General features: G+C 48.8%; 1 protein-coding gene across 1 annotated transcript in view; it reads right to left on the bottom strand.

Annotated features, from left to right (window-relative positions):
- Window positions 1–4568: 4568 nt before the first annotated feature.
- trrap (transformation/transcription domain-associated protein) overlaps window positions 4569–15156 on the bottom strand; it is a 305269-nt gene continuing 294681 nt past the window's right edge. Inside the window, exons 70-72 of the mRNA XM_073060184.1 lie at window positions 11811–12014; window positions 10885–11079; window positions 4569–6001 (exon numbers count right to left, since the gene is read on the bottom strand). Coding sequence (XP_072916285.1) covers window positions 5717–6001; window positions 10885–11079; window positions 11811–12014 — 684 coding nt within the window. The 3' untranslated portion in view covers window positions 4569–5716. The remainder of the gene's footprint in view (window positions 6002–10884; window positions 11080–11810; window positions 12015–15156) is intronic.

The following is a 15156-nucleotide window of genomic DNA, read 5'->3' as shown; positions in this document are numbered from 1 at the left end:
TTTTTATTATATTTACTTTGATTTGTACTTCAGGGAGCGCGAAGCGCAGAATCAAATATCACTGTGATGATTGTACGCTCTAGTATCAATTGTTTGGTGACAATAAAGTAAAGTAAGGTAAAGTGAGTGAAGTCAGCCAGCCATTTCAAGAGCCTGATAGTTGAAGGGTAATAACTGTTCCTGAACCCTGAGGTGTGGGACCCAAGGCTCCTGCACCTCCTTCCAGATGGAAGCAGCGAGAAGCAAGCATTACCCCGATGTTAGGGGTCCTTGGTGATGGACGCAGCTTTTTTGTGGCAATGCTCTTCGTAGCTGTGCTCAATGTGCAGATTAACTTTGCCTGTGATGGACTGGGCTGTATCCACCATTTTGTGTAGCCAATTCCATTCCTGAGTATTGGTGTTTCCATACCAGGCCATGATGTAATCAGTCAGGACACTCTCCACTGTGCATCTATAGAAGTTTTTCAAAGTTTTAAATGACATGTCAAATCTGTGCAAACTTCTAGGAAAGTAGATGTGCTCTTATGCCTTCTTTGTGATGGTACTTGTGTGCTGGTCCCAGGACAGATCCTCTGATAACGCTGATGAATTTAAAACTGACACGCTTCGCTCCAACACCTCTTCTCACTTACACCAGGCCCTATCCATCTGATTAAATCAGCCAATAGTTAACCACATGGAGCAACCTATTAACACTACTTCACAAGAATTTTATCACCTGCTAAATATTAGACAGCAAGTTATGAAGCAATCCTGCCTCAAAGCAGAAGCTCCTGTGGAGAATCACTCAGTAGCCTCTTTATTAGGTGCCTCCTGTACCTATTAAAGTGCCCACTGTGTGTACGTTTGTGATCTTCTGCTGCTGTAGCCCATCCACTTCAAGGTTCAACATGTGTGTTCAGAGATGCTCTTCTGCACATCACTGTTGTAACGTGTGGTTCTTTGTTATATCGCCTTCTTGTCAGCTGGAACTAATCTGGCCATTCTTCTCTGACCACTCTAATTTATAAGGTGTAAACACTAGGGGCTGTTGGGCAAGAACATTCCAGGAGATCAGCAGTGTCCCAGGTACTCAAACCACCCCATCTGGCACCAACAATCATTCCACGGTCAAAGTCATTTAGATCACATTTCTGATGTTTGGTGTGAGCAACAACTGAACCTCCTGACCATGTCTACATGCTTTTATACATTGTATTGCTGACACATGATTGGCTGATTGAATATTTGCATTGACAAGCAGGCGTATCCATATTAACGTGGCTACTGTGTGTATGAGATAGCAAGTTATGAGGCAATCCTGCTTCAGTATGGAAGCTCTTGTGGAGAATCACTTTTAAGTAGATTCCTGGTGTTGGAAGCCTGGCATGTGTTGACAGGCCAGAGCTGCTGAGAGTATTGAGAAGCCTGGCATGTGTTGACAGGCCAGAGCTGCTGAGAGTAGCTCTGGAGGGTATTTTTGTTGTTGATGATGGAGTCAGAAGGATGGTGCTGAGGTTTAGCTCTGAAATGAGAAGATACTGAGGCACTTGTGTGACTCTAGTCCCAGCTGGGCTGCATCTACGGAAATAAATAAACAGTCTACGTTTCAGGCAGAGACCCTTCATCAGAACTAGAAAGTAAGGGAGAAGCCAAAATAAGACATTTTCAATCTCTCACTGCTACAGTCGGAAGTTCCCACCTGCTTCAGAAGGACAACAATTGTACCAGTGCCCAGGAAGAGCAGAGTGAGCTGTCTCAACAACTATCGTCCAGTAGCGCTCACATCTGGTGATAAAATGCTCTGAGGTTGCTCATGGCTAAAGTCAACACGTGTCTCAGGAAGGATCTAGACCCACTGCAAGCTGCCTATCGCCACAATAGGTTTACAGCGGATGGGTCTCCATCACCTGGACAATGCAAATAGCTATGTCAGGATGCTGTTCATTGACTGTAGCTCAGCATTTAACACCATCATTCATTCAGTCCTGATCGAAAAGCTACATATCCTAGGATTCTGTACCCCACTCTGCAATTGGATCCTCGACTTCCTAACAGAAAGACCTCAATCAGTGTGGATTGGAAATAATGTCTCCACCTCACTGACAATGAACACTGGTGCTCCACAGGGATGTGGGCTTAAGCAACTGCTCTACTGTCCACGCACCATGGTTGTGTGGCTAGGCATAGCTCCAACAGCATCTATAACTCTGTTGATGATACAACCGTTTGCAGAATTTCAGATGGTGATGAAAGGGCGTACGGAAGCAAGGTATACCAGCTAGTTGAGTGGTGTCGTAACAACAACCTTGAATTCATTGCCAGCAAGACCCAAGAGCTGATTGTGGAGCTCAGGAAAGGAGAGACGAGGGAACACATACCAATCCTCATAAGGGGGATCAGAAGTGGAGAGAGAGCAATTTACAGTCCCTGGCTGTCAATATCTCTGAGGATCTTACCTAGACCCAACATACTTATACAACTATAAAGAAGGCAAGACTGTGGCTATATTTCATTATGAGTTTGATGAGATTTGATTTATCAACTAAAACTTTTACAAATGTACTGTGGAGAGCATTCTGACCGGCTGCATCCCCGGCTGGTATGGGAGGGCGACTGCACAAGGTCGAAATAAGTTGCAGAAACTTGTAAAATTAGTCAGCTGTATCCTGGGTACCAGCCTCAGCAGTGTCCAAGACACCTTCAAGAAACACTGCCTTAGGAAAGTGGCATCCATCATTAAGGATCCCCACCACCCAGGGCATGTCCTTTTCACACTGTTACCGTCTGCAAGAACGTACAGAAGCTTGAAGGCACACACTCAAGTGATTCATGAACAGCTTCTCCCCCTCTACTTTGTGATTTCTGAATGGACATTGAACCCATGAACACTACCTCACTACTATTTTATTTGTTATTTTGCACTACTTATTTTAACTTATCTATTTAATAAATATATATATATTTACTATAATTCAGTTATTTTCTTATTTATCATGTATTTCATTGTACTGCTGTGTAAAGTTAACAAATTTCACGACATATGCTAGTGATATTAAATTTGATTCTGAAAAAGGTGGGCGGAGGAGGAGTACAAGCTCGAAGGTGATAGGTGAAGCTACCTGGATTGGGCGAGGGAGATGAAGTAAGAAGCTGGGACATGATAGGTGGAAAAGGTAAAGGGCTGAAGAAGGAGGAATCTGATGGGAGGGGAAAGTGGACCATGGAAGAAAAGGGAGGAGGAGGGGCACCAGGAGGAGGTGATCGGCACATGAGGAGGAGAGGTAAAGGGCAGTCAGAGTGGGGAATTGAAGATAGAAGTGTGTGTGTGGGAGGGGGGGGATTACCAGAACATAGAGAAATCAATGTTTATGGCGTCTGTTTGGAAGCCATCCACACAGAACATGAGGTGTTGGACATTCAACCTTCGTGCATGTTGCTCTGGATTTCCAGCTATCTCTTGTGTCACAGATAGGCTTATGGCTTTAGACAAGAATTATTGGATTAAAGATAAAAGCAGTGATGTATAGGATAAGAGGAAGAAAATAAAGCCCCTCTGCGATAACTAGGTAAGATCAGTCAATGACTTTTTTTTGGGAGATGGGTAAAATGGTAAAGAAAGACCCAGTGGCCACTACATTAGATACCTCCTGTACCTAATGAAAGTCATCACTGTGTGCATGTTTGTCATTTTCTGCTGCTGCAGCACATTTACTTCAAGGTTCAATGTGTTCTGCGTTCAGAAATGTTTTTCGGCACACCACTGTTATAACGTGTGGTTAGTTGAGTTACTGTCGACTTCCCGTCAGCTTGAACCAATCAGCAGAAGATCACAAACACACACAGTGGCCACTCCGTATAATGTACTTTGATGATAAATTTACTTTGAACTTTGAAAGGTCTATGCCTTTATTCATTCTACCAAAGTGCATGACCATGCACCTCCCGACACTGCATTCGATCTGCCACTTCTTTGCCCGTTCTCCTAATCTTTCCAATTTCTTCTGCAGACTCCCTGCATCCTCCATAGTTGCAGGAATTAGTCTATACTGTGCTGACTGCTCAAGCAAGGATGTCCTACTTTAGGTACCAGAATTTGTGGTCCAGAATTGCATCCAGAACTTCGGGGATGAAGCTGGACAACCTGTTCACAACTGTGCTCTAAACTCCTCGCAGTTAGAGCAAGGAGTCCCATATGCCTCCCTAATTGCTAGCTTCAATGGATAGGTTTGGAACAACATAACCAATAGTAGTTATGTTATTAGCTGCCTAAATTGTTATTTTTCTTGTTTAAACTTACATTACAGTTGTCATTATTTCTTTGTTGTTGTTCTGTTGAGCATTGCAGATACTTTAGTATTGATAGTGTTTTAATTTGTTCTGTATTTCAGTTAAATATGTCATTGTTCCTCAGTTATGCAGAAGTTTCTCTTTCTAGTACCTTCTTAAATATTTCCGTGATTGGGCCAAAATATACTGGTCCTGTTATGTCCCAACTGACTGGTATCCACAGTATATGTAAATAAGCAAAAATCACATGTTGTGGCATGTTTGCAAATTGAACTACGAATGTGAAATACAAGTATCTTTCATTACAAAAGGGTTTATTTTATCCAAAAGATTCTGTACAGAAATGCAGTTCCCTTTCACATTGTGGGAGAATTTCAAAACACTGGTCTTAACATTTAAAAAAAAGTAAAAATAAAAATGTCATAAATTACAAAACAACGGTTGGACTAAGCTACAGACGGTACACAAGATGTACAGAGCCAAAAACTGACTTCTATCAGTAAAAGCACATTCCTTATGAAAAGATCTCCGATACCCCACAAAAGCCCACAAACTCTTTGCTGGGGGCATCTCCGACAGTGCGAAAGAGAGCCTTGTAAATCTTCTGGCATCCATGCCGAGAATCCGATCGGCTCTCCTGCACAGGACCCAGAAGGAATAACATGTCCAATTCCAGTGGCAGCTCCCTTTTCTGAGTGGTGCACAGAGAAAATTAAAATTAAAGCAGCTATCTCATACATTCAGCCAATTTGTCCTGTTTTCAAGTAGATCAGTGGACAAATGGATTTCAACTGATTTGAACCGATTCCTCTCTGGTCCTGTGTGGAATACCAGAAGTAACTTGTGCCTTGAACCGTGATGTGTCCTGAATTTTTACAAAGTGCAGTATTCGCTCAACACCCAGTCCCATCTTCACTGGAAAGGCATCTGTCTGTACAAATACACTGTGGCAAGTGAAACTTGAAAATGATGTAAAAATCCTGTGGGTACTTGGCGGCAGGAGAGGGGGGGAATGAGCTTAACTCGAAAGGCTTGCTTTTCTTGTGATATATACCGCACCTTGCCTCTCTCTCTCACAAATTCCACTCTAAGGCTTGAACACAAAGAGTTACTATTAAGTTGACTTCATTGCTGCGCTTTTATGGTGCCCCTCCCCCTCCCCCCCACCAACCCCTCCCAGTTTTCTGACCTTTTCTGAACATATTTAACTGAACTCTCCTCTCTCTCCCATTGGAGAACGCTCTGCTCCCTGATAGAGTGACAGACGAAGGGAGCTGCTGTTTTGGACACCCCTTTCTCCACCTGTCTTAATGTCCCGTTTAAAAAACAATCGCCATGCAGCGATTACACGGGGGGGTCAGTGGGATAACAGTAATCCCCAGTGCCCATAACCAAGTAATGATGCAGGGAATGAAATATCCTCCTGGGGCAAACGGACGAGGACATCAGAGCCAGGGGTGCCAGGCGGGGTCCATGCGGCAGAGGTTGTCCAGGGTGTTGGCAGCCGCCACGAGTGTGTTGACCTTGCTCTCGCCGCCCTCGAACTGAGCCAGGCTGTGCAGCCGGGTCATGATGGCCGTCACCGCCTTCTGTACCAGAGAGACCAGTTGCTGGCTGTCCATGTTCTCCGGCTGGCCGGCGGCCGACAGCGGCGAGGATGTGTCCTCCTGCGTCTTCTTGTGCCAGGCGATGATTTCGTCCCGCAGCACGGCCTTCAGGACGCCATCCACCTACGGAGGAGGGAGAAGGGTCAGAACCGTCATCGGCGCAGCAGCTCCCCAGCAATGGCGAGGTTACGGCAATAAGGGGAAAACACACAGCAAGCAGTGACAGCTTGAAGCGGTCCGGGACAGTTCAGATCTGGGACGGAGGGTGACTGTCAGGAGATGCAGGAGGTTGTGGACGCAGCCTTCACTGCAGGAGGGGCATGAGGGACTGGGAAGGACAGGGAGAGGACGGGATGGCAGGCAGTTGAGGGAAGGGAACCAGGTGAGGGAGGTGGATGGGGCAGGGGAGGGACGAACAAGCGGGGACGATAATGGAGTAATGGAGGGGTCACAGGGTGGGGGAGTGGTAATTGGGTCAGGCAAGTGGAGAGAGATGGGTGCAAGAGTGGGTGATGGGGTGGGGAGTCTTGCAGGGGAGAGGGAGGGTGAACAGAGATGGAAAGGGCGGGGTGGGCTGAAGCAGGCAGCAGGGAGAGAGAGTGGTGGAGGGGGATGAGATGGGGCAAGAGAAAGGGACAGGCAGGAGGTGGCGGGAGAGGGCATGAGTGAAACAGGAGACTGGGAATAAAAGGAGAGTCAGTGTGGCTGAGCAAAGGAGAGTTAGAAGCTGCTCCTGGCCCATTGCAGGAACATCGCACACTGCAGCGGCTGTGGGAAGCATCATGTTTGAATTGTTTATGACAGTCTGTTAACCCAACCATCAAAGCAGAATTTTTCAGTGCAGAGAAAATTAAATGTGATAGGTTGCTAATCAGAAATGTTAGGCATCTGACAGTCCTGGAGATCTTACAGTCTCCTCTCATTCTGATCAAAACGGAACAAAGCTCATCACTTCTCTGTGAAAGACTGAACAAGGATTGTTAAGTCATGGAGCCCAGGATAACTAGACCCCGAGTGGTTAAACACCGAGGCCACTTAGTCCAGAGAGACAGTACACGTATGTTCTCTGCAGGGCTTGTGTGAACCTTGCCTGGGTACCTGCTGCCAAGTCTCAACTGCTGGCCACATCCAGGCTGTGAGATAGAGAGACAAAGAGAGGGAGATAGGAGGAGAGATGTAGAGGGAAAGAAAGAGGGGTGGAGGTAAGGAGAGAGAGGGGGCAAGTAGAGGGGATTGTAGAAAGGGGGTAGAGAGAGGGGCTAGTGAATGGGGGGTAGAGAGAGAGAGGGGGTAGAGGGAGGGCCAGAGAGGGGCAGCAGAGAGAGGGGGGCAGAGACAGGGGGTCAGAGAGAGGTAGAGGTGGAGCGGTAGAGGAAGAAAGAGAGAGATAGGAGCGAGCAGTAGATGGGAGAGATAGATAGAGAGGTATAGAGTAAAAGAGAGTGAGTGTGGGGAAGGGGAAAGGGAGGGTGTTGATTGGAAAGGAGTGAAGGGTGGGTGGAAAGGGTTAGAAGGGACTGCTCTATCTATTCCCACCTTCAACATTAGCTGTGGTTAATTCTTATTAACTAACAGTGGGAGTCCTCCACTTCTTCACCTCACGCAACACCCTTCCCCACCGAGACTGGTAGAACAGGGGGTTGAATACTCAGCCCGTGAGCCTCACTGACAGATCTCCCCACTGATACACTGGTAGAACAGGCAGTCCCGTACTCAGCCCGTGAGCCTACCGGACAGATCTCCCCACTGATACACTGGTAGAACAGGCAGTCCCGTACTCAGCCCCTGAGCCTCACTGACAGATCCCACTGATACACTGGTAGAACAGGCAGTCCCGTACTCAGCCCGTGAGCCTCACTGACAGATCTCCCCACTGATACACTGGTAGAACAGGCAGTCCTGTACTCAGCCCGTAAGCCTCACTGACAGATCTCCCCACTGATACACTGGTAGAACAGGCAGTCCCGTACTCAGCCCGTGAGCCTCACTGACAGATCTCCCCACTGATACACTGGTAGAACAGGCAGTCCCATACTCAGCCCGTGAGCCTCACTGACAGATCTCCCCACTGATACACTGGTAGAACAGGCAGTCCCGTACTCAGCCCGTAAGCCTCACTGACAGATCCCACTGATACACTGGTAGAACAGGCAGTCCCGTACTCAGCCCGTGAGCCTCACTGACAGATCCCACTGATACACTGGTAGAACAGGGAGTCCCGTACTCAGCCCGTGAGCCTCACTGACAGATCCCACTGATACACTGGTAGAACAGGGAGTCCCGTACTCAGCCCGTGAGCCTCACTGACAGATCCCACTGATACACTGGTAGAACAGGGAGTCCCGTACTCAGCCCGTGAGCCTCACTGACAGATCCCACTGATACACTGGTAGAACAGGGAGTCCCGTACTCAGCCCATGAGCCTCACTGACAGATCCCACTGATACACTGGTAGAACAGGCAGTCCCGTACTCAGCCCGTGAGCCTCACTGTCAGATCCCACTGATACACTGGTAGAACAGGGAGTCCCGTACTCAGCCCGTGAGCCTCACTGACAGATCCCACTGATACACTGGTAGAACAGGGAGTCCCGTACTCAGCCCGTGAGCCTCACTGACAGATCCCACTGATACACTGGTAGAACAGGGAGTCCCGTACTCAGCCCATGAGCCTCACTGACAGATCCCACTGATACACTGGTAGAACAGGCAGTCCCGTACTCAGCCCGTGAGCCTCACTGACAGATCCCACTGATACACTGGTAGAACAGGCAGTCCCGTACTCAGCCCGTGAGCCTCACGGACAGATCTCCCCACTGATACACTGGTAGAACAGGCAGTCCTGTACTCAGCCCTTGAGCCTCACTGACAGATCCCACTGATACACTGGTAGAACAGGGAGTCCCGTACTCAGCCCGTGAGCCTCACTGACAGATCTCCCCACTGATACACTGGTAGAACAGGGAGTCCCGTACTCAGCCCGTGAGCCTCACTGACAGATCCCACTGATACACTGGTAGAACAGGCAGTCCCGTACTCAGCCCGTGAGCCTCACGGACAGATCTCCCCACTGATACACTGGTAGAACAGGCAGTCCTGTACTCAGCCCCTGAGCCTCACTGACAGATCCCACTGATACACTGGTAGAACAGGGAGTCCCGTACTCAGCCCGTGAGCCTCACTGACAGATCTCCCCACTGATACACTGGTAGAACAGGCAGTCCCGTACTCAGCCCGTAAGCCTCACTGACAGATCCCACTGATACACTGGTAGAACAGGGAGTCCCGTACTCAGCCCGTGAGCCTCACTGACAGATCTCCCCACTGATACACTGGTAGAACAGGCAGTCCCGTACTCAGCCCGTGAGCCTCACTGACAGATCTCCCCACTGATACACTGGTAGAACAGGGAGTCCCGTACTCAGCCCGTGAGCCTCACTGACAGATCCCACTGATACACTGGTAGAACAGGGAGTCCCGTACTCAGCCCGTGAGCCTCACTGACAGATCCCACTGATACACTGGTAGAACAGGGAGTCCCGTACTCAGCCCGTGAGCCTCACTGACAGATCCCACTGATACACTGGTAGAACAGGGAGTCCCGAACTCAGCCCGTGAGCCTCACTGACAGATCCCACTGATACACTGGTAGAACAGGCAGTCCCGTACTCAGCCCGTGAGCCTCACTGACAGATCCCACTGATACACTGGTAGAACAGGGAGTCCCGTACTCAGCCCGTGAGCCTCACTGACAGATCCCACTGATACACTGGTAGAACAGGCAGTCCCGTACTCAGCCCGTGAGCCTCACGGACAGATCTCCCCACTGATACACTGGTAGAACAGGGAGTCCCGTACTCAGCCCGTGAGCCTCACTGACAGATCCCACTGATACACTGGTAGAACAGGCAGTCCCGTACTCAGCCCGTGAGCCTCACGGACAGATCTCCCCACTGATACACTGGTAGAACAGGCAGTCCCGTACTCAGCCCGTGAGCCTCACTGACAGATCCCACTGATACACTGGTAGAACAGGCAGTCCCGTACTCAGCCCGTAAGCCTCACTGACAGATCCCACTGATACACTGGTAGAACAGGGAGTCCCGTACTCAGCCCGTGAGCCTCACTGACAGATCCCACTGATACACTGGTAGAACAGGGAGTCCCGTACTCAGCCCGTGAGCCTCACTGACAGATCCCACTGATACACTGGTAGAACAGGGAGTCCCGTACTCAGCCCGTGAGCCTCACTGACAGATCCCACTGATACACTGGTAGAACAGGCAGTCCCGTACTCAGCCCGTGAGCCTCACTGACAGATCCCACTGATACACTGGTAGAACAGGGAGTCCCGTACTCAGCCCGTGAGCCTCACTGACAGATCCCACTGATACACTGGTAGAACAGGCAGTCCCGTACTCAGCCCGTGAGCCTCACGGACAGATCTCCCCACTGATACACTGGTAGAACAGGGAGTCCCGTACTCAGCCCGTGAGCCTCACTGACAGATCCCACTGATACACTGGTAGAACAGGCAGTCCCGTACTCAGCCCGTGAGCCTCACTGACAGATCCCACTGATACACTGGTAGAACAGGCAGTCCCGTACTCAGCCCGTGAGCCTCACGGACAGATCTCCCCACTGATACACTGGTAGAACAGGCAGTCCCGTACTCAGCCCGTGAGCCTCACGGACAGATCTCCCCACTGATACACTGGTAGAACAGGGAGTCCCGTACTCAGCCCGTGAGCCTCACTGACAGATCCCACTGATACACTGGTAGAACAGGCAGTCCCGTACTCAGCCCGTGAGCCTCACGGACAGATCTCCCCACTGATACACTGGTAGAACAGGCAGTCCCGTACTCAGCCCGTGAGCCTCACTGACAGATCCCACTGATACACTGGTAGAACAGGCAGTCCCGTACTCAGCCCGTGAGCCTCACGGACAGATCCCACTGATACACTGGTAGAACAGGCAGTCCCGTACTCAGCCCGTGAGCCTTACTTTGAAGTTTGGCTGTGCGAAGCACCTGGCAACAGCGATCATGGAGGCTGTGAGTGGCCCGGACACGCCAATGGTGGTGAGGAACTCAGAGATGTTCGGGGTGAGTCGGAATGGCACAGGACGGTTGGCATCCAGATCGCCGGTGGAGTCATTGATGTCGAACCTGAAATAGGCAACGTTGAGCTTCCCGGTGTCCTGGAACACAAGGTCAAACAGTGACTCACACATTGAAAACACACCAACCACCCCTCCCATCAGACAGAAGCCTGATAGAAGACTACTGAATAGTTCCCTAGTATGATAAAAACGGACTCTTGACCTCAAGGTCTACTTTGTTATGGCCTTGCACCTTATCGTCCGCTTGCACTGCACTTTCTCTGTAACTGTACACTTTATTCTGCACTACAATAAGATCTCCCCTCATTCTCCCACACTCCAGTGAATAAAGTCCTAACTTAATCAACCTTTCCCTATAACTCAGGTTCTCAAGTCCTGGAAACAGAGAACAGTCCAGGCCCTTCAGCCCACAATGTTGTGCTGACCTTTTAACCTCCACCAAGATCAATCAAACCCTTGCCTCCCACATAGTCCATGTGCCTATCTAGAAGTCTCTTAAATGACCCCACTGTATTTGTCTCTACCACCATCCCTGACACCTACCACTCTGTAAAACAAGCTTACCTCTGACATCCCACCCTATCACTTTAAAATTATACCCTCTTGTATTAGCCATTTCTGCCCTGGAAAAAGTCTCTGGCTGTCCACTCCATCTGTGCTTTTTATCATCTTTACACCTTTCATCCTCCTTGTAAATTTTCTCCCCACTCACTCAAGCTTACTGATAGCTCTTCTGACGGAGCATGCTTGTGCATCATCTCAAGCCCAGACCCAGGCTTCAGTCACAAAGCAGAGGAGATGACGCGTACCTGTGCGATCTGCAGCATCTCTGGGTTCAGGCGATTCAAGTGGAGCACAAACTCAGCAAAGCCAATCAGTGCCAGCTGAATGGTGAACATTTTGCGGAAGGTCCAGTAGTCGGTGGCGTTGGGGAAGGTGTGCAGAGCCCATTCCTTCAGCATGCTCCGTGGAACCATGTTACCCTGGACCTCCTTCAGAATATCGCGCAGGACCTAGAGACCGAGTGCAGAAATGTCACCGAGTGCCCAGGAGTCAGAGATCAACATGGCAGGAATACAGGCCCTATGGCCCAACCAGCCCATGCTGACGACGGACCTCTTCTCAACTACAGAAGAACTGCTGTACCTACTTTAGGGATGTTTTGTCCAGGAAAGAACATCTCCTGCCAGTTCTGTGATTGAAAGCACGTACACTTTGCAAACTCAGATTTTATTGACTGCTAATCCTTTCAATACACTACCTGATTTGGTCTGTATGAAGTGTCTACAGGCAGACATGCAATTTAACCTTTCCAGCGATCTGTTCATGTTAACACGGATAGTACGTTGCGTTTCCCTGAGCATAAACTGTGACCTGCTCTTTGGAGATCTGATTACTTTTCTCTCCTCGCCACTCCTGCCACCTCCCCACGAATGAAATGCAAGCTTCTCCCAAAAGCACACACTGGCAACACCTCAACGCAGCTCAGGTTTAAAGACAGACGCCGAAGCTCACACAGTGAGGCAGATGTGCAAGTGGACGAAGAGCTACACATGAGTACTGAACTTGAGTTAGGCCATTCGACCCTTTGACTCTGTTCCACCATTCCATCATGGCTGAAATGTTTTCCCTCTCAATCCCATTCTCCTGCCTTCATGCAACTTTTAACACTCTTATTGGTTGAGAACCTGTCAAGCTGCCCATTAAATACATGCAACGATGGAGCAGGTATAGAAACAACACGTACACTGGGTAGTTGCTTGGAAGGGAAAAACTTGGAGAAACCTTAAACCATAGGAGAAGAATTAGGCCGTTTGGCCCATTAAGTCTGTTCGGCCATTCCACCATGGCTGATTTATTACCCCTCTCAACCCCATTCTCCTGCTTTCTCCCTGTAACCTCTGCTGCCCTGGCTAACCAAGAACCTATCAAGCTCTGCTTTAAAAATACCCAATGACTTGGCCCCCACAGCTGTCTGTGGCAATGAATTACACAGATTCATCACCCTCTGACTAAAGAAATTCCTCCTCATCTTGTTATGAGCTTTGGGCACGCTACGTTGGCGCTGGAAACATGGCGATACTTGTGGGCTGCCTAGCACGATCCTCACTGATGTGATTTGATTGTGTTACCCACCACACCAGTGTGCTGTCCCCGTTGCCATCCATTTTACCTCTGCCTCACGTGAATTTAAACATTTCTATAAAGCCGCCTTTCATTCCAAGGAATTAAGACCCAGCCACTCCTTATAAACCGGGACAACACGTTAACCATAGTGGTTAGCACAATGCTAGTACAGTTTGAGGTGTCAGAATTCAGAGTTCAACTCTAGCGTCCTCTGTAAGAAAGATTATATGTTCTTCCCTGTGCGTGGATGGGTTTGCCCCGGGTATTCTGGTTTCCTCCCACAGCCCAAAGATGTTCCAGTTAGTAGGTTAATTGGTCATTGTAAACAGCCCTGTGATTATGCTCGGGATTAAGCTGTGGGTAGCTGGGCAGCGTGGCTCGGTGGGCTGGAAGGGCCTGCTCCACGCTGTAGCTCTAAATAAATAAAAACTCAGGCCTTGATTCCTGTCAGCATCCTCACTGAGCTGTTACAACGTTAAGTATGTAAAGGCGTTTGCTAAGCAACCTAACATGAAGGCAGAATGGACCTTGAATATGGAAATAAGAATAATGGATGGTTCTGAGCTACATTATCACACATCACGTTGAAAAACGGTGACTCAAACAGAATGATTAGTGAGTGAGACCTTGGAGTGTCGGCAGGAAAGAGAGCAGCATCAAAGATGGCTGCAACGAGAAAGGTAATAAACCAGGCATTGTAAGAACGCAAGAGATTCTGCAGATGCTAGAAAGCTGGAGCGAAATACAGGAAGAACTCAGCAGGTCAGGCAACCATTTTAATTCCTATTCCCATTCCGACATGCCTCCTCTTTAGCCATGATGAGACCACTCTCAGGGCGGAGGAGCATCACCTCATATTCCGTCTAAGTAGCCTCCCATCTGATGGCATGAACATCGATTTCCCCTTCCAGTATTTTCTTCTCCCCCTTCCCTCCTCTTCTGCCTATCACCTCCCCTGGTGTCCCTCCTTTTTCCCTTTCTCCCATGCTCCACTCACCCCTCCTATCAGATTCCTTCTTTTCCAGTTCTTTCCCCCTTCCTGCCCACTTGGCTTCACCTATCACCTTTTATCTAAACTCCCTCACCCTGCTCCCACCTTCTTGCTCTGGCTTCCTCCCCCTTCCTTCCCAGTCCTGACGAAGGGTCTCAGCCCAAAACATCGACGGTTTATTCATCTCCATAGGTGCTGCCTGACCTGATGAGCTCCTCCAGCTTTTTGTGTAGGCAAATTAAAACATTGTTTGGGACTGTATTGGGAGGGTCCAGGACACTTGGGGAGGGGTTAGTATAATGGCCAGGTACTCTCTCAGATCCGAAGGAATGCAAATGATTAAGGAGAGGCTGGTCCGTGACCTTCAGAACGGAGTAAATGCAGAGTGGGAGTCTGGCAATTGTGATAAGATTATAGGTTGATTGAAATATTACACTCTACTCCTGGTAGACAGAGACCGGAACCCACTGCACATAAATTACATCGCTCTTGATGTTCTGCAATAAATCACTGTGCTCTGAAGTGACCCTGGTTTCAAAGTCGTAGGTCCTTCAGCGGTAAGTGGCAGATGATATTTTACAGCCTTCTCCTCATCTCTTTGCTCTTTGCTGTCACTCAGACCTCCCTGCTCTGCTGCCCTGAAGATCTCCTCCCTCCCCATGTTCTCCTTCCAAAACCATCTCTGAGCCAAACTAATTTTAGTACACACAAAATTATGAGGGGCAGATAAAGGTTAATGCAAGCAGGTTGGGTGAGACTAGAGTTAGAGGTCATAGGTTAAGGGTGAAAGGTGAAGTATTTAAGGACAAGCTGCCAGTAGAAGTGGTGAACTTGATTGCAACATTTAAGAGAAGTTTGGTTAAGTACATGGATGGGAGGGGTATGGATGGCTATGGTCCAAGTATGGGTCAATGGGACTAAGCAGAATAACAATTCAGCACAGACTAGATGGGCCAAGGGTCCTGTCTCTGTGCTGTCATACTCTATGACTCTTTAACAGCTTTCCCCCCTCTGTCATCAGATTTCTGAATGGACCA

The sequence above is a fragment of the Hemitrygon akajei genome, chromosome 11 (assembly GCF_048418815.1).
Source record: "Hemitrygon akajei chromosome 11, sHemAka1.3, whole genome shotgun sequence".
Taxonomy (NCBI): Eukaryota; Metazoa; Chordata; class Chondrichthyes; order Myliobatiformes; family Dasyatidae; genus Hemitrygon; species Hemitrygon akajei.
This window is presented reverse-complemented; position numbering and strand designations above follow the sequence as displayed.